Genomic DNA, 19872 nt, shown 5'->3' with positions numbered 1-19872 from the left:
TTAAACAGGACTGGACCCAACACTGACCCCTGGGGACACCACTAGTGCCTGGCCGCCAGCTGGATGCAGCCCCGTTCCTGAAGGAGATAACTCAGCCTGCTGCTGCAGAACCATTGCAGACCGGGTCTTCCTCCCTCTCGCACATCCCACTACCTCAGTCTAATCCAAAACTGAGTGAGGAAATTTAACAGCTCATTGGCTCAGCAAAAGAAATATTTGCACTAGGTAAGAGGCTGAAAAGCAAGATTTGGATTCTGAAGGGAAAAGAGGAGGAAAAGAGAAAAAGCCGAGGGTGTAAAGCAGCCCAGGAGAACTCGAGGGCACAGGAGGCGCTGTTGGGAGCCGTGTGCGCTGCCCGGCCTGACCTGCGGGATGCGGGTGGTGCGGGGGCTCGGGCTCCTCCTCGCGCTCGTCCTGGAGGGAATCGTCGTGGAACGAGGCGTCCTCGCTGCTGCCCTCCAGCCCGTTGCGCAGGGCCGCCCGCATGTTCAGAGCCACGATGGTGTCGTCCACGCTGCTCTGGTGCTTGTGCGCGGCGTTCTCGGGGGTCTGCGGGATGGGCTTGGCGATGGGGTTGGTGTAGAACCTGGTCACTTCGTGGTGATCCTCCTCCTCCTCTCGCTCGCCGTCTGCTCTGTGGTTTTCGTCAGGAGGCACCGACAGAAAGAACCTGAAGAAGTGAAGAATAACATGGAATTATTGAGTCCTAAGGGACTTTCATCAACATGAGAATTCTGATGTTTTTTCACATAAAGAGCAAACCGGACCAGAACAAACTGCCAAATCAGCAGTTATTCCCTTCACTCTGCCTTTGTCAAACCAGCTCTGCTGTTCTCCATCTAACCTGGGGCTCCCACTGCCAAAACGCTGGTGGCCAGCCCAGCAGAGGGCAACACAATGGTCAGAGGACTAGAGCACGTGCCCTGCGGGCAGAGCTGAGAGAAATGGGTCACTCAGTCTGGAGTAAAGGATGGCGGGGGCTGCAGCCACAGCACTGAACACAAAACTCAGGCTCTGCATGGACAGACACGGCAGCAGGAGGAGAAACAGTCACATTAAGCCAGGGGAACAGCTGAGGACATCAGCGCTGGAGCAGTGACGCAGAGGGGCTGGGGACCCCTGTCCACGGGGCTCTGAGAGTCACCAGGCCAGAGCCCACGGCAGCTGCGAGCCGGAGGTTCGGACAAGCACGGTCTCGCTCCCACCAGCGGCTCTAGGGCAAATAGCTTCAAATAAAAAGAAAACGCTGAGCTGGTCAGGAACGTTTCCAGCCTCTAAAGAAAAAGAAAACCCAGAAGTTTATCTGCAGTACGGTCGCAGATTTTGAGAGGAAGTAGATGTTCAGGTTTTTGTGGGGAACAGAGAGCCTTGGAAAACACTCATTTTGCCACGTAGAAAACACATGATGATGATGATGATGATGATGAGACATTTGGGTCAGCAGAGCTCCCTGCGGTTCCCCGCTCCTGAGGACCAAGGGAAGGAAAGGTTCTCCCCTCGGGTTGGGTCCATCGCTGCCCTAGTTCCTCACCCCAGGAATGAGGAGAGACACCCCCCAGGGTACGTCATTCCCCCAACTCCCGATTCCGGATGGAATGAGTTGGTGTGTGACCACACAGGAAGCACACAGGGCTCATGTAAGAGGAAATTAACCTCCCAATGGGCCAACTCGCTTCCAACAAACAGCTAAAAAGACGCCGCTGAATAATAACAACAATGTAGAGACAGGCAGAACCAGTTTGCGTTTCCCTAAGGTCAAACACCATCCCGATGAAGCAACGCACCGGTCGCCGTTCTCCGGGTACTCGGAGGGAGAAGCCAGGTCCTCGTTGTCACGGCTGACGGGCGAGAAGAGGTTGCTGCTGTTGAGATTCTTCAGAACCAGTTTCTTGATGCTCTTCCTAGCAAGAAAAACAAACACAGAGAAACGTGGATATATTCACTGCATAGGTCTGTATTTTACGGTTAATTCCTGCGTTCAGGAACCAGCTGGATAAGACCAGTTCCCACACTCCAGATGTGAAACCTCCAGTAACACCCCTGCAGCAGCCGAGCTGCTTTGAAAGCTTCCAACACCAAGTTCAGCACCCATGGTATTATCTGCTTGGTTTTAACTGGTCATTTGGTGCTTTTCACTGAAACAGCAGGTAACTCCACGCCCTGCTCTCTCTGTGGAGAGTGCACGGCTGGTTCAGGCCACAGGAAAGACACCAAGGTCACCCAAGTCACAAATGCTTTTAAAAAGCCCGTGTTCAGATGGGCTTTCGATGACTGATGCCAAGGCCTCCCAGGCCCCTCCTCAGTCTGACTGCCCCGATGCTCCTGCAGGCTCAAACCAAAGTGTTCCTGAGGGCGGATCCACAGCATCACTGTTCATCTCTCACAGAAGCGGAACCGTATCCGAAACAGAACCAGTTCCACGCTGTGAAAACGTCCAAAATCTGCCTTGGGACTGGGTGAGTTGGCAAACCTGCTGATGCTTCCGCTCCAGAGGCAGGACGTACCGCAAGCGCTCCTTGTAATGATTCCTAATTGACTGCAGAGCAGCTTTGCCTCAGACTCGGGATGACCTCATTTTACACCTTGTTTGGCCTTCATGGTTTAACCTGAACATTTTAATCTCCTCTACGGAAAACATTTCCATTCGAATGTCATGTAAAACCTGTTATTGCGACTAATATTTGAGGCACAAAACAGTCACAGAATTCAGGACTTCACTGAACCCTCCAAGAGGAAAAAGAACGAACTTTGGCATGAAGGCGCCGTTGGCCAGGGACGGTTCGTCATCGTCGAGGCCATCGAAGAGCTGAGACTTAGCGGATCCGGCCGACTGCAGAGCTTTCGGCCGCACTCTGGTCGCTGGACGCGGAGTCAGTTTGTAGTGGGTGGGTGTCGTCAGGGCCTTCTGAGCCGCTGGGTTCGTTGGCTTCAGCCTCTGAAACAAAAAGGTGGAGAATTGGTGTTTTCATACCATTTACAGTGAGGTTTGTGGCCAGGGAGAGGACATGCTGCTGGTCAGGCATCCGCTCGAGGACTGTGAGCAAATAAGTAACAGGGGAAGTAATAAACAAAAAGAGAGACAAAAAGCTGGTTGACAACAGGTAACGGAAACAAGGGTCTGTGCTCCAGGCTGGGACGGGAGCCGCGTGTGCCCCAGGGGTACTGAGGACACCAGAACCACAGAGTGTCCTGAGCTGGAGGGACCCACAGGATCATCGGGTCAAACGTCTGTCCCTGCACAGGACACCCCACAGGTCACCCGTGTGTCTGAGGACGGTGTCCAGTCTCTTGTTGAACACTGTCAGGTTGGGCCGTGACACCTCCCTGGGAGCCTGTTCAGTGTCCAGCACCTCTGGGGAAGAACCTTTGCCTCATGTCCCACTGACCCCCTGGCACATCTCCTGCCGCTCCCTGGGTCTGTCACTGTCACAGAGCAGAGCTCAGCCTGCCCCTCCTGCTCCTGCTGAGGAACCTGCAGCCCATGAGCTCTGCGCTCAGTCTGCTCTGCTCCAGCTGAGCAAACCAGGGACTGCAGCCGCTGCTCACACGGCTTCACTCCAAACCTTCCCCAGCTCCATGGCCTCTGCACCCTCTCCAGCAGCTTTATCTCCTTTACCCGTGTCCCCAGCCCTGCACACAGGGAATGCTGCAGGTGAGGCCGCCCAGGCAGAGCAGAGCGGGACAATCCCCCCCTGCCTGGCTGGAAATGCTGTGCTGGCTGCACCAGGACACGGGTCCCTCTTGGTGCCAGGGACACCGTTGGCTCAACCAGCGCAAGGTCCCCACAACATCCTCTGGCACTGCAGCACAGCTCTCCAGCCCGTGCGCCCGGGTGACAGCAGCTGGCGGTGAGGGACACGCAGAGTCCCCAAAGCTCATGTGTAAGGTAGGCCAGCAAGCTGCAAGATGGTCTGGCCTACGTGCAGAAGGTCCTGGGTGCTGTCAGAGAGCTGGTGCTGAGGGATCCATGAGCACAGGGTACCCACTAAACGCGTGTCTGAGCGCTGCGTCTATGTGCTGCAAGCTGCATGCTGGACTCGCCTGCTCTGTGGGGCAGCAAGATGCTCAATGCATGGGCAGGGCTATGGGATGGGCAGAGGGGCCACGTTAATGCTCTGGGGATCCACAAACGTGCAGGTGAGTCTAGAGAGTGTGAGCACACGTGCTTTCAGCAGGAACTGCAACCCCCATCAGCACAGAGCACAGCGTGATGGGAGCAGCTGAGGGACTGGGGGTTCAGCTGGAGAACAGGAGCTGAGGGGAGACCTTCTGATCTCTGAACTGCCTGAAAGGAGCTTGGAGCCAGGGGGGTCGGGCTCTGCTCCCCAGGAACAAGCGCCAGGAGCAGAGGAAACGGCCTCAAGTTGCGCCAGGGGAGGTTGAGGTTGGATGTGGGAACAATTTCTTCCCCAAAGGGCTGTGGGGCATTGGAACAGGCTGCCCAGGGCAGTGCTGGAGTCACCAGCCCTGGAGGGCTGGACAGACGGACAGGAGGTTCTCAGGACATGGGGCAGGGACAGGGCTGGGGAACGGCTGGACTCGATGGTCTGGAGAGGCCTAGAGCACCCTTCTTATGAATAGAGAGAGAGCTGGGGCTGCTGAGCTGGAGAAGAGAAGCTGAGAGGGATGTGATCAATGATCAATATGTCAGTGTGGTGTCAGATGGACCAGACTCTGTTCAGTGGTGCCCAACGCCAGGGTGAGGGGCAACGGGCACAGACTGAAACACAGGAGGCTCCATGTGAACATGAGCAGAACCTTGTGTGCTGGGAGGTGCCAGAGCCTGGCCCAGGCTGCCCAGAGCGGGTGTGGAGTCTCCTGCTCTGAGACATTCAAACCCCCTGGGATCCTCTGTGATCTGCTCTGGTGAGCCCGCGGTAGCGGGTTGGACTGGGGATCTACAGAGGGCACAACCCAACCAGCCTGTGGTTCTGTGAGTCCAAGCAGAATGACTCTGTGATTCTAAGGGGCGGAAGGGGACGCGGCTGCACACGCTCACGTCCTAGGGCAGTGCTGGCAGTCACGCAGGAGCTGCGGAAGGCCGCGCGGGGGCTGTGGCTGTGCAGGCAGCTGTGCCAGCGCCCTCGCTGTCCGTGTCGGGGACACACGCTCGGCTGCGGGACTGGAGCGGGAAGCACCGGGCAGGTGCAGGAGCCGGCACAGAGCCTGTGTCTGCAGCAACGTGCTGGGAGCCAGCGCTGGGCACGAGCCACCTCAGCCCTGCAACCTGCCCAGAGGCAGCAGCTGTTCGGAACCTTCACACACAGTCTGAAAAGTGTTTGTTTTGTTGTCTTTTAAAACAAACCACCAGCGGCTGGTTTGTCGGAGACTGTCGTAAGAGACGTCACAAGCAAAGCTCACGCTAAGCACTAAAAATAGTTCAAGAGCAGGCAATTACCCGTCCTTATTCTCAGTTAGCAGCCGTGTGCACAAGAACTCCGCAGCCAAGGCTCTGGAGCAGCAAGAGCAGTGAATGAAGCCCCAGGACAAGCAGTCTGTGTCCTGGAGAGCAGGAGAAGCCGCTGCACAAGGACGGGTACACAGCTGCTTGTCTGGCTGCCCACTGCATGATTAAGTGAAGGGAGCCAGCACAAAATATGAAGTCATCTCAAACCCTACCCACAAAATGGGTCTAGTTGTGGGTGCACTTACCTCCTCTTTCTTCTTTGGGTCTGACATGGGGTTTCTGAAGAGCGGGGAGTCTCCGAAGGGCGAGTACGTGAGGCTGTTGAGGTGCTGCTGCAGCACGGCCTGCTGGGCAGCCGACGCGTTGGGGTCCGTCAGCGCTACAACAACAACATCGCTTTGTAGTTGTAACAGTTTCACTAACAGAACCGAGGCGGGCAGAAAAGACACCCTTCCCAAGACGGGAATTCGCATTGCTACGCCAGCTCCAGCGTCCTTTCCCTGCTCGCAGCCACCGTTCCTGCAGCACCCCCAAGGAAAAATCCACACCCTCTTCCTTCATTAGAATTTGCAACCACGTTCAGTACGTTTATCTGTGGAAGCTGAGGGCACAGAGAGCCACACGCTGGTAGAATAAGCCTGGCCTGACAAAACCTGTATTTAACTAATACTTTTGGCTTCTGAAACATCTTTCAAGGAGAATAAGCAAACAAAAAACCAACCCAAGACATCAAAATCCATGATGTGAAGTTGTTATATTCTTGCTACTGCAATCAAACAGGTCGAGTCCTCCCTACAACAAACCTCTCTGTCTTTTATCACCTAATTTTAATTCCCAATAAAATACTACATGTTGACATAACGAAGCGTTCTAATCCCAGGAGGCCGGGCTGAACCCTGCGTTCCCGAAGCAGAACACTGCTCTGAGACACAAGCAGAACACTGCTCTGAGACACAAGCAGAACACTGCTCTGAGACACAAGCAGAACACTGCTCTGAGACACAACAGCCGCTGCCCGAGGAGGGAGCCCCGGAGAGCACAGCCCACAGCTCCTCCCCACACCACCCGCTGCTGCTGCTTTACCCGCGCAGACGTTAACCAGCGAGACCCTTCCTGCGCTGCCCACTGAGCTTGCTGTTCGGGCTACCTGCCGAGTTCAGCTACACCAAGGTCACCCCATTTGTCCAGCCCACCCAGGTGCACCTGGATGGCAGCACAACCCTCACCCGAATCAAACCCCCTACTCTTCCCTTTGCCACCCGGACACTTATAGGAGCCCCCCCGACTGAGTTCCAGTTGGGCTTTCTTAAGCCCAGCCCTGCAAGCCCGGGGGATGTCCCTGTTTCCTTCCCAGGCTCCCCGTGTCAGTCCCACCTCCTCGCGGTGTTTTTGCGGGCAGCTTTGCTCGCCCAGCGCGGCGGGCGCCTCTGGAACCGCGGCGGGCGCCTCTGGAACCGCGGCGGGCGCCTCTGGAACCGCGGCGGGCGCCTCTGGAACCGCGGCGGGCGCCTCTGGAACCGCGGCGGGCGCCTCTGGAACCGCGGCGGGCGCCTCTGGAACCGCGGCGGGCGCCTCTGGAACCGCGGCGGGCGCCTCTGGAACCGCGGCGGGCGCCTCTGGAACCGCGGCGGGCGCCTCTGGAACCGCGGCGGGCGCCTCTGGAACCGCGGCGGGCTCACGCGAGCCGGTCCCTGAACACCCACCAGCTCCGCCAGCCCATCGTCCCGCAGCGTCACGAGCTGCGTGTGTCAGCATTCTCCTGAAATCACCGCCTCAGGAGCCCGAGCATCACTTATTGTGCTGCATTTCAGGTGCTTAGATCCTCCAAACACAGTGAACGCTGCTGGGAATGATGCACATTCTAACGTGCCCGAATCTAAAGACCATTTATTTCAGCGGTGGCACAGCACACCCGCTAATTAAGCCCCTCCAGCTCTGCCTGGAGTTACTGCACAGCTAACACCACATTCCCCGATGTTTTTTCCATAAGCACCTACTGTTGCTGCCCCAAATTCAATAATGGGAAACACATTAGTCATCTTGAAGACAAAGTTCTAATGTAGCTGCATTTAGTAGTAACGTTAAGCAACTTCAAGTTACTTTAAAAACACACATATAATTTGCACTAAAAGTCAATACCCTGGTCTGCACTGCTACTGCAAACAGAATTGGCCTCAAATTGACACAAAGACTTTCACCCCTCCAAAGCAGTTGGGTGGGAGCTGCTCCCACGCTCAGGCCCATCCGACAGGCAGGGGGCAGCGGCGGTTAGGCCGGGTTTAGCGCACACTCACCCACAGCAGGCTGGGGGGCTCCGAAGCCCAGCGTGGCCGTCGAGGTGTTGAAGCCCGGCGCCCCGAACGCCCCCGTTCCCAGCGTCCCGCCGAGCTTGGTCTGCGTGTTCCCGAACAGCGAGGTCTGTCCTGCGCCCAGAGCTGCGGCACGAGATGCCCCGTTCACTACAGCTCTTCAAGCCAATTTATCCCACATCAACAACTAAAACACTTATTATTAAACGGCAGAAAACATTTGACGTGCCCACAAATGCTACAGACATTCGTGTGATCAGAACCTTCAAATGCAGAGGATGCCTCTGGTTTTTTGAGCCGTTAACCGCCACTGTAAGCAGTGCCTACAGCTTCTAAAATGTTATTTAGCATTGGTTACCGAGCTCTGCTTGGTTCTGGGGCTGAGATTCATGGCTTCAGGCTAAACCACTTGCAGCCTTCACTGCAGAGGCAGCACCAGGCCCAAGGCTCCGCTGCGGCTGTGCCTGGGCTGACAATCGCCGCTGGGCTCTTACCCGTTCCAAAGCCCGTCCCCAGGCCGCTTCCCAGCGTCCCCGTCGCAGGCTTGTTTCCAAACAAACTATTTCCAGCAGTGTTGGCGCCGAAACCTTCAGGAACAGAAGCAGGAGCTCGTTAATCTAACACCGTTAGGGATGACATTAAAAACGTCAGCTCAAAGACAGTTCAGGCCAGATTTCCACTTTCCAACAACGCGAGTTAAACCGACAAGGGGCAAGAAGGGATTGCAATGGTAAAACCATATTTGAGTTGTGGACACGATCGGCGCAGCAAAACAGCATCCTGCCTTCCAGTTTGTTACGAACTGCAGCGTCTTACGGAAAGCCAGAACTGACACGATGCTGCTGCATCTGGCAACAGCAAAACGTATGGAGTTCCTTCAGCTGCCTGGAAGCAACAAACCCCATTTCATACTGTTCATACCACACACGCGCTTCCCATTCTCAGCAGCTAACAACCCAGATCTGTGCGAGCACACAGCTCGAAGATGCATCTCTCACTGTAACTAAGCATAATCCATACCTAACATTAAATTGGCTCTTCAACTGAAGGCTGTGAAAGCATCCTCTGGTTGGTTAATACGTGAAGATGGAATTGAACTAGAGAGCTGCAGTCACAGACCAACGTCAGCGACACCTCAGAGCCTCTAAGTTGTGCCACTGCAAGCAATGTGGGCAAACCAAAAACAAGCCCTGAAATCACTCTTGTTCACCAGCCTAAACAAAGCAGCTGTGGGGATCTGGAGGAACAGCGCAACGAGGCTTTGGGAGCAGCTTCACAAGCGCCGCCATCGGTTTGTGCAAGGCCGGGCCCAGCAAAGCCGGGCCCAGCAAAGCCGGGCCCAAGGTCCTCCCGTCTCGTTCCGGCAGGATAATCACATTTTACACTTCACTGCCAATACAGTTTTTTAAAAAATCAGTAGCTAAACCTGCTCCTGCTCACTTTTCAGGGCAGTTTTGCTGCTCTCCCAGTCAAGAAAACCCTGGTTAAACCGGGACCGTCTCATGTTACCCGCACGCCATCCTTATCCCACCAAGCTACAGGTACCGCTGGTTTTAACCCATTTCCCTCAGCGCTCCTCACAACCACAGCACATTTACCGCCTCAACAAACCTCTACGTTGAACGAATTCTTTGATTGCAACTATTTTCCAGCACAGGTTCCACCGTCTCTAAAGCACTAAAGCATCTACCTGCTCGAGCCAGGGAACAAAAGCACGAAACAGCAGCCGGCGCGTCTCCCTGCGGCAACACGCACCGGACACGCTGTGCGCCCGGCAATTTTAACACTCGGCACAGCTGGGACGGGACACTCTGGTGCGTGGTATACACACTGTAGCTTTAAGTGACTGAAATCCCCCTTTCTCAGTTTGTACGGGTCCCCAAATGAGGGTGGGTTGGTTACCGAAGAGCCCGCCGCCCGTGGTGGTGCCAAACGAGGGAGCGCTGGTCGTGGTGGTTCCAAATCCAGCCGGTTTGTTCCCAAACAGCGTCTGAAAGGGAGAAAACACAACTGTGGAAACTGACGGGACCGATATTAGAAGAGTCACGTTAGTATCCGGCCGCGGGCACGGCCGCGGAGCCGGGGCCCAGGGCCCGCGATCGGGGGTTGTTTGTGAGACACACACACTCGCCCGTGACAAACACCTTCTGGAAACCGCTGTCTGCGCCCCTTTAGAAGCAAAAGGACTGAATACCAAGAATACAACTCATTTTTGGTTTTATATCGTCATCACAATTTCAATGTCAGCGTTTGCACCGCTACGCCCAGGCATCCCTAGCACTATAAACAGCGAGGTGTTCGGTCGCTTTTGAGCAGTCAAGACACTATTTGCTAATAAATGTATTTCTGCAGTGCTAGTTCTATTCCACAGGCTTACGTTGCATCCTTCAGCACACACAAACCCACGCTGTTCTGCACCTTCGGCACCTTCACTCTCAAGACAACGCTATTTCCATAGGGGTCAGCACCCAAGAACCAGACTACGCCATTTGCGCTTTGTTTTCCTTTTTAAAAAACTCGCTTTATTTTCTTCTATGAAGATAGAGACGTACCGATCCGCCAACGCCAAAGCCTGTGTTGGCCTGGCCAAACAGCCCGGTTCCGGTGCCGAATCCAGTGCCGGCGTTGGTATTGGCGGCTGTTCCGAACAGGCCTCCGGGCTGCGAGGGCTGGGTGACCCCGAACAGACCCTGCAACGGGAACCGCGGTCAGAAAGCGCTGCCGTGAGCACAACTGACGCACACAGGTCATAAAACGACGCTACAACGTCACCCTTCGCTGGGGAAGACGATGGGTGAAAAGCGCTTCGGAAGCTTTAGCCGTTCTCTGAGAAATCAGTTACAAAAGGGAAATAGAGAACCAAACAAAACAACAACCAGCAAAGAATTGATGCTCCAGGCTTAAAATTTCCTCATCACTTTGAGCTGGGAGATGGAAAGGAAACCTTTCAGTGTTTTCTGGGAGAAGTCACAGCATATTCAGACAGAATATGGATTATGTGGAACCAAAGCCACTAATGATGCAGCATCTCTGTCCAGAGCGAGCCCAGGAGCGCTGCTCGGGGCCACCAGAAAGCACAGAACGGTTAACACATTCACAGAGAACATCAACAGCGGAATGATCCGTGTGATCACGGCCAGAAATGCTTGAACTGATAGAGCAGCCTGCTAAAAACGGGAAGGAGACACATCATTTGTTCAAAGCTGTTTTGCTGTCCGGTCATCAGGAATGAAAGGCTTTGGCGTGAAGTCGCAAGCACAAACAGCGGCGATCAGAGCATCGCGGCCCGGCTTTCCAAAGCTGCGCTATGATTTTTGGAAGATCTCAGGCCCTACGTCACGCCTCCTCGCTCTGCCTGGAGCGCTGTACCGCAGCACCAACGCGGCAGGGTTCAAACACGGCATCTCACCATGGTGTTGGTGTTGGGCTGCCCCAGCGTGCTGGTATTGACGAAGGAGAAGCCCGTGTTCTGCGTCGTCGTGGCCTGACCAAACGGCTTGTTGAACAGGCTCGTAGTCTGAGACTGCTGACCGAAGAGACCCCCTGTCGTTCCTGTCCCGAAGCCAGTGGTACCTACAACAGAACACGTCACTTAAAACCCCCTCAAGCGTGTGTAAACCCCACCGCGTGTCCACACTCAGCACATTCAAACAGGAATAAAGATGTCTGAATCCAATGGAGCAGCCTGAGGCGTCTCCGGGGATGGTACCTGGGCCAGGCTCCCGCCACCCTCAGGGCAACAATTTCTCCTCACATCTGGCCCCTGTTTTACCAGCTTTGCCATGGCCCATTTGTTCTCCAACCCTCTGACCACAAGTACCTGAGAAGAGCTCCCCGGACAAGAGGGAGCCAGGGCCCTACACACCAGTTCGCACTACAACCCACACAGCCACAGAAACACAGAACCATCGAATGGTTTGGGTTGGAAAAGACCCGTGAGATCACAGAGTCCAATGGCTAACCCAGCCCCGCCAAGTCCACCGCTAACCCACGGCCCTCAGAGCCCAAACACCTTCTCCCTCCTCCTCCTTCAAGGAGAAGAGCTGTTTACATACGGTAAAATTGTAGCACGTCTACAGGAGCTTGTGTCCCTTCCCCCAAGCGCTGCCGCTATCTCAGCGGAGCGAGGGGCTTCCTGCACAACTCACGGCATGAGCAGCCCCCGCAGCTCCCAAGCCGGGCAGCCGTGGGTTCGGTGACCCGCACGTTCCTGGGGGCACAGCACAGAATCGCTCCCCTTCCCACAGACCCTGGGATCTGCACCCTGTTCACAATCTAATTCCACAAACGCTAACACCTGCTTTGAGCTTTGCAGCAGAAACTCAAAAATAGAATTTGTGCTTGAACTCTCCAGCACTGTTTGTTTTACAGAGTTCGGGAAGGTACACGGAGTCCTCAGCACAACCAACCCGCAACATCCAGGCAGTAAATGAGTTATTCCATACCCACCTTTTAGCTTTTGACCAAAACGGACAGAATAAAACCAGGACGGCACAACACAGAGTGGATCCACATCCTACCCTTGATCTACTGCGGGGAAAAGCCCCTGGCAAAGCCTCCTTGGGCTGCTCTGAATTAACTCCCCATTTCCCGGGGGTTTACGTTCGCTCCTTAGCAGAAGCAGAACCTCGACCTGACCATGAACCAACTGACCACCACCCACCAACCATCAGACACATCCCGCTGCTTTTACTCCCAATTCTGTTACTTGCCCTGTCGAGTCACTCAACAGACATTCCTATGGCAAAGAACCCCGCTGTGGAACGTTGATAATACAACCAGTAAAACTCTGAGCTCGCCCCAGCGCTTCATCTTTTTTAATCACAGAATTTGAACAGCCTAAGGGAACATCACCTATCTGGTCACGGCAGTACTCACTGGTTCCAAAAGCAGTTTTATTCTGTCCGTAGGAAAAGCCCGTGTTGGTGGTGGAGGAGCCGAAGAGCCCCGTGGCCGTGCTGGACGTGGCAGTCGAGGAGCCAAACAGGCCGGCGGCCGCTCCCGCTCCCACGGGATTCGAGGGCCCTTTCCTGTTTGCCTGGTAATCTTCTAAACGGAGCTCCTGGAAAGGCAAAATCCAGTTTGCTTCACACACAATCAGGTCCCAACAGTGCCACCAGCACGTTTACACGGCGTTCCAGCCCGCTCCGGGATGCGGAGAGCAAGAAAAGCTCTAACTCCTATGTCTGTAAACAGGAGGCCAACAAAAGCAGGACCTACGCTATGTTTGGGCTTCAGTTTTACCTCTCGGGGCTTTTTCAGACCTTTTGAAAGATTTGCTTCAAGTACCAGACAAGTCAACACCAGTGAAAGGTTTCAGATTGTTTGGGAACAGCAGTTCCTACCAAAGAGCTGAGTTGTGTCTAGGGCTCCGCTGTTATCTCCGCAGCGCTGGGCTGCTCCCAACAACACCTCTCGCCCTTCTGGTATACGGCGAGATGGCATTCCAGCACAAAAACTGCAGCGTTACACGTTTAAAAACAACCGCAATCAATACCGCGATGCACTAAGTGTTTTACTACATGATAACTCTCTTTTCTGTGAGCAATGCAGATGCTAGAGGCTGCACACATCTTAATGAGCACAGAAGATACTTATTCCCGTCGCCAAAAGCTCTGCTGAACGCACTAACGAGCAGCCTGACAAGAGCAGCGTGTTTGAACGCTCGCGACTGACCTCAAGAGATTTGCTTTCGTATTCCTTCATGGCAGTGATACACTGGTGCTTGGTGTTGATGCTGGTGCTGACTCCAGATTTCACCATCGTATCGGTACCGGTTGGCGGCTGCAAGAGAAGAGGTGACGGCATCAAATCGAGGATCCAGCCAGGCCGCTGTTGACGGTGCTCCCGCGGCAACGCTGTCAAACCCAAATCGAGCCCAGGAGCCAAGGCGGAGTGCTGTAGTCTGCACAGCTGTGGCCTCACCCCGAGACCAGGCACGCTCAGCAGCCCTCGGGGCAATTTACCCCACGAACGCTCAACACAACGCAGCACAATCCATTTCCCAGCTTGGCTTTAAAGGCGGTTTACCTGAATTTGAGTTACAAGTCCTCTAGCTACGCACAGATTTCATTATCCCCCTTTTTCTTAATTGTACTGCGACAGCAAACACCAACGGCGCCCGGGCTGCCCGAGCTGCTCATGGCAGCTCTGCCCGCGCCCCGCAACCACCAACGCAGAGCGTCAGTCGGTCAAACCGGCTCAGTCTAGAAACGCGGAGGGCCGAGAGTCGCCGGCGCAAGGGTTTGGGGAGGCAGCGAGGATTTGGGGAGGCAGCGGCTGCCCCAGGGCCGCGGTGGCCTCCTGGCCGGGCCGCCCTCCATCCTCAACGGCCGCGGAACCCGGTCGTTACTGACCCCGTTCTTAAAGGGAACGCGGCCAGGAAACGTGCGGGACCGGCCTCCACGCTCGGCTCGCGTTGCCACGGCCACGCCGGCTTCCCAGAGAATCCCATTCCTTCTGACCCGCTCCCCGGCCCTTCAGCCCTCACTGCCCTCAGCGTTTAGCGCTGAGCACCCCAGTTGTGCGGCGCTGCCCCCTTCCCGACAAGGCTCGGTTTTAAGAGCTGGTTTACCTGTCTGGCTTTAACACTGCTGCAAACCGAGTCTAGAGAGCACGCAGCTCCCCAGGGTTTGAGAAGCGCCTCAAATTCACAATAAAAGTCTAGTTCTTCAGAGTCAAACACCCTTTTTCCACTACAACAGTCCCACAACTGATGTTTTCAGGTCACTTCAGAACACTGTGCGCTCACAGGCGAACTATCCATTTTGTTTTCACCTCAGTGATCAAGACAAACAACAGCCAAACATAAAGCTTCCAACAAAAACCAGGCTCAAGAAGGAAACTCAGAACTCACGTTAAACTTGATAGTGGTGCCAGTTGGAGCAGCGGTAAAACTGGTTGGGCCGAAGAGCGAGCCCGACGTGCTCCCGAAAGGATTGGAAGTCGTGTTGGTGGTTCCAAAGAGACCTCCGCTGCTGGTACTGGTGCCAAAGTCTGAAACAGGTGAAAAATGAACAGGTCAGCACCGAACCAAACCTGAATGTTAACGCTTCAACACTAATACGCTGTTCAAATTATAAACTGGCTTGGAAATAGAAAAAAATAAAGACTAGAAAAAAGCCACTTCCAATAGAGACGGAAACCAACAGTCTGTTAACGCAACATCGCGCTGCAGGAGCCGCCAACTCCCCGCCCTGGAAGCACCAGAATAACCAGGTCCGTTCTGCCGCTGCCAGCGCTGAGAAACGATGCGCAGAAAGGGAACCAGGGAGGTTCATTTCTAGGAAAGGTCTGCGAGCAGCCGCTGCTGCTGCGGGGACCTACAGCAGAGTTTAACAGGCATTTCAAGCACTCTGGTGCCAGAAGCAAAACCAACCGCAACTGCCCTGCCAGAGCAGAAGGAAAAGCTAAAATCAAGCAGCACCAAAGGATATTTCAGAATAGAAAAAGCCAACTGACTGCCTTTTAAAACTTATGAGTAGATCACAGCTACAGAGTGGGTAGGGTATCAGGCTCACTTCTGGCTATTGCAAACCACACCAGCGTCTTGATATCCTCCAGGAGAGGAAAACACACGCAAAAGCCACCGAAGGCCCACCCGGACACTTGTACAGACCCCACAGGCCTGCCCAGCGCTCCGTGCCCCCCGAGCAAAGCAAACGAGCAGAGCTGGGGCGGCGGGACTCACTCCCAAAGCCGGCCGGCTTGTTCTGCGCGAAGGCGTTGCTCTGGGACGAGAAGAGCCCGCCGCCCGTGCTGGTGGTGCCAAACAGGCTGCTGGACGTGCCGGTGGACGTGCCAAACCCAAAGCTGGTGCTGGTGGAGGAGGTGGCTGGCTGGTTGAACGTGGTCGAACCAAACAATCCTCCTGGAGACAGAGAGACACTACTCATTATTTGCAATCAACCCATGGGGGTTTTTGGTTGTTCGGTTGGTGTTTTCTTGTTTCTTTTTCCTCACCCCGTCCCCCCTCTTTTTTAACAACATCCTCCCTTCGGGATCGCGTCCTGCACCACAAGCCCAGCGCGTACCCGGTTTCGTCTGCGTGCTCCCGAAGAGGCCTCCAGTGTTGTTGTTCGACCCGAAGGCCGAGGTCCCGAACGCTCCTCCGCTCGTCGTGCCAAAGCCAGCATCTGAAAACCAGCACCGCCGCTCAGACAAAGCCGCGTTCTAAACACGCACACTAGAAACTAAACACCATCACCACCTTCTAACTGACCAGAAGTGCACGACTACCTGTAGGTGCCCGGGCTAAGCAAAGAGGTGTAATTAATGGTTGCACGGAGCTCTTGAACAAGCTATGATAACCGAGTCATATTTCCACAGGGTGTAAAGACACTGCTCTGCAAGGGCCCTGTGGCACCTGGAAGCCGCTCTTCTGGTACTTTGGTTTAGGAGCAATATGAACGGAACATACATCAGCTTATAGTCTGATTTACTGGCTAAACGCCCCCCCCCAAGGTGGTGTTTATGATGTGCATCTCCAGAAGAAACTCTTCAGATTCCACGCTTCACTTTTTCCTCCCAAGTCTTCCCAACAAATCCAGTCCCGAGTAAAAGAACCTCCCCCACCCTGGCAGGGTGAGCTTCACCTGAGCACTAAGCGGCCTTTTCAAAAGGACACTTCAACAACTCTACACGGACTCCTGGTGTCTCCTCAAATTAAAGCCTGGGTTAGGGGAGAAGCTCAGGGCTCCCAAACTCAACCCACAGCCTCGCACCGCCCGGTTCCACCCCAATTCCACCCCAATTCCATCCCGGTTCCACCCCAATTCCACCCCGGTTCCACCCCAATTCCACCCGACCCTCCGGTCCAACGCTGGGATAAAACATCCAGAAGGACTGAAAGGTTGATTCACTCACTTTGTCCGAAAGTCGAGGTTGTCCCAAAGCCGGTGCTGCCTCCAAACGGAGTGCCAAAGGATTTGTTAAACATCTTCAAGCTCTAGTAGGTTTCTCCCTTAAACCTGGGGGGGAAAAATCAGTTTTAAATACAATTTTATCTTGAAAAGGAGAAGTTCATCTTCCTCGTTGCTGATGTAAGTGATCTAATGTGAGCACTCACGGCACAAAGCGCATGACAACGTGTTTGGGTGACACCGAACAACTGAGAACTGCCACAACACTAACGCTTTGGTGCCACCACGAGTGAGCTCCTTCCACCCCAATCACACCCGGGCTGAAAAGAACAAATAGACCAAACCGCCGCCTGTTCCCAACGGAATCCTGAGAGCACCTGACGGCACTTCCCGCACGTCCCCGCTCCCTGGGACCCACACCAAACACCACAAACCCATTTCTGCCCGGCCGCCCCAGGGCCAGAAGGGGCAGCCCCGAGAAGACACGCGGGACCCACGGCGTTTTCTGTGATTCTGTGTTAAACGCTATTTGCCAACCGCTTCAAACAAGACGCGAAGTGGAAACGCGCTCACAAGAACTACCGGGACACGCTGCCCATCTGCTTCCCATTTATCGCTCACGTGCTGCGCCGGGGTTCTCCCGACTGCCTCAAAGCTGTTGGTTTGAAATCCTTATTCAGGGGACATTTACCCCACGGAGGCAGGGGCGCAGGTCACCTTCACAACAGCCCTCGTTTTATCCACGGACACATTCAGCAACACAACCTCACCCCAGTCCCTCCTCCAAGTACCAACACAACGTAACAGCTTCATTTTCAACAGCACCGCCCCAGCTATCCCAAAACCAGAACGGAGCCCCAGCCGCACTCCAGCCCAAGAAACCTGGAGTGTTTTCTGTCCCGGCCCCAACACGTGTCGGCTCCACCAGTGAAAACGCCAATAGCACTGGGGAAAACAAAATGAGAATCATTGTTGGTTAATCCACAGCAGCACAGAACTCCTGCATCTAGAAAACTGCAAGACATGCCCAATCCCAAGAATATTTACAAAGCACTACTCACTATTGCGTCCGGATAGCTCTGGTCTGTGTAATTACACACTGCCAGCGTTCTGGCATTTTTTTTAAACCCTGTTCAGGTTTTCCAGGAGGCTCAACACCCAGGATAACAACAAACTCCTACCCAGTATGCTACATTTGAAGCATTTCCATTTACATCCACCTCCCCAAAGCTCATCTGGGTTCTGAGCGGCCACGGTGACGCCCCAGACCACAAGAGCCAAGGCAAACCAGCACCTGATGCCTTCACATCTAAGAGTAACCAACAAGAGGTTCTGGGGAATCTTCAACAGCTCCGACCAGCAGCAAGTCCCAGTCTGGTGGTGGTAAGAGCCGCTTGTTCACACCTGCAATGCTTGTGCACATTAAGAGCTGCAGAGCCGCCCCCTTCCCCAAAACCCCAGCTGTGCCCCAGCAGGGCCGGCTTTGCAGAGCCAGCTCCCCAAAATCCAGCTCACCCCTTCCCCAAAATCCCGGCTGTGCCCCAGCACCACCGGCCATGGCTCCCCAGAACATCCACCACCCAACGCACCAAACGTCACCATTCGCTCCCCTTACCCTTCACCGCCTGCCAGGATGCCTTAAAATAAATCCTACCTCTTTGTTTTATGCTTTTAAGATCAATTCCACCCCGATGCGAGCGCGCTCCTTGGCCTGCGCACACCCACCTCAGCCACATTCGTTATTTCCCAATTTCTACAGGTTATTTTCAATCATCACTCAGTCCCTAATCAAGTCTCACTGAAGACCAGGTATAGCGTCTACACAGTTTTCGGTTGTTCAATCTTATTTGTTCCTATGTACAGTTCACAAAGCCCCTCTCCTTCCACTGTCCCCCTGCTGTTTCTCCACAGCCGGTACACCAAGGATTGTTAAATGCCAAATTCTATTTCAGAAGAACCCTGGAGCGTAGTTGTAGAAAACACAAACCAATTATTAAAAGGCTTCACCCCCCGCCGTGTGGGTTGGAGCCCCCTTGTTTTCCTGGGACACCCAGCGCCCCTCAGCAGAGCAGGTGGTGAACCCTGCCGGAAGAACCGCCACTTTGTGTGGTCACTGCTGCCACGGGCGCACTGAGCACCGTGACCCGGGGAGGGGGCGCGGGCAGACGGGGGCTCGCGCTGGGCTGTCCTAATCACACACGCTCCGAGCTGCCCCGGGAAACAGGCTCAGAGCCCCCGGCTGCAGAGGCTCCGAGAACTTCGGGAGAGCCGGAGCAACGTTAATAAAAGTTGGGGTTCTTATACAGCGATCCCCCGCCACTTGTGGCCACCAGCGCATGGGGACCCATCCCCTCGCTGCTGAAGGGAAGGGTTTTAATTCCGCTTTTACAGCAACAGCGCATAAACCTCCAGCCACAGCTGAACATGGGCAACCCGCTAACAGAGCTTTAAATCGCAACCCCCACAACAGGTGGACCCTGCGACCACCCGCCATGGGGCAGAGCCCGGCCCCGGGGAGCCCCGCACCGGGCCCGGCCCCGGGGAGCCCCGCACCGGGCCCGGCCCCGGGGAGCCCCGCACCGGGCCCGGCCCCGGGGAGCCCCCCCCAGGGCCCGGCCCCGGGGAGCCCCCCCCAGGGCCCCACAAGCCGCAGTCCCAGGGAAACACCCGCGCCGCCCGGAGTCCCCGCGTTACCGGCTCTCCGCGGCCTCTTTTCGACGGCACCGCCGCCCCAGAGAGAAACCGAAAGAGGCCGGAGGCCCCGGAGCCGCCGCCACCTCCCGCAGCCGCGGGGACCCCACAAGGGGCAGGCGGACCCGGCGGACCCGGCGCACCCCCTCCCGAACCTGCCCCCCTCCCTCCCGCTCCGAGAGCTCCCGCCCCCGCCCGCCCCCCCGCTCCGCGCCCGCCGCCTCAGGCCGGCCCGGTCACCCGGAGCCGCGCTACGGAACAAAGGCGGCGCTGCGGGAGGCGCGGGGGCGGCCCGCGGCCGTTCCGCGGCGCTCACCGGGCGGGCAGCGCGGCCGCGCCGCTCCAGGCCGCTCCCGCGGTGCCGCCGCCTCACGGGCCGGGAAGCTGCGTCACAGCCCGCTCCGCGCGCCTCCCAGCCGCCCCCGCGCCGCGCCGCCGCCCGCCCCATTGGCCGGCCCCGCCCCAGCACCCACCGCTCATTGGCTGCCGCGCTTTGAAAGCGAGGCAGCTCCCCCCCTCGTCTCCTCGGGGGGATTGAGAGCGCTTCTCACTGATTGGGTGAAGTGTTTCCTGACGTCAGCCGCGCCTTGAGCGACGATTGCTT

At 55.7% G+C, this 19872-nt stretch overlaps 1 protein-coding gene across 3 annotated transcripts in view; it reads right to left on the bottom strand.

Annotated features, from left to right (window-relative positions):
• Window positions 1–19760, bottom strand: part of NUP98 (nucleoporin 98 and 96 precursor) — a 46397-nt gene extending 26637 nt beyond the window's left edge. Inside the window, exons 1-16 of one of the 3 annotated variants that reach the window (XM_065062095.1) lie at window positions 19742–19760; window positions 16582–16685; window positions 15750–15851; window positions 15407–15586; window positions 14573–14712; window positions 13393–13500; window positions 12595–12778; window positions 11126–11289; window positions 10269–10406; window positions 9619–9706; window positions 8211–8303; window positions 7702–7842; window positions 5653–5786; window positions 2748–2935; window positions 1785–1901; window positions 366–670 (exon numbers count right to left, since the gene is read on the bottom strand). In XM_065062095.1, coding sequence (XP_064918167.1) covers window positions 366–670; window positions 1785–1901; window positions 2748–2935; window positions 5653–5786; window positions 7702–7842; window positions 8211–8303; window positions 9619–9706; window positions 10269–10406; window positions 11126–11289; window positions 12595–12778; window positions 13393–13500; window positions 14573–14712; window positions 15407–15586; window positions 15750–15851; window positions 16582–16654 — 2155 coding nt within the window. In that variant the 5' untranslated portion in view covers window positions 16655–16685; window positions 19742–19760. The other 2 variants (XM_065062028.1, XM_065062154.1) reach the window with 2 other exon arrangements.
• Between the last annotated feature and the right edge of the window lie 112 nt (window positions 19761–19872).

The sequence above is a fragment of the Columba livia genome, chromosome 1, assembly GCF_036013475.1.
Source record: "Columba livia isolate bColLiv1 breed racing homer chromosome 1, bColLiv1.pat.W.v2, whole genome shotgun sequence".
Lineage (NCBI taxonomy): Eukaryota > Metazoa > Chordata > Aves > Columbiformes > Columbidae > Columba > Columba livia.
This window is presented reverse-complemented; position numbering and strand designations above follow the sequence as displayed.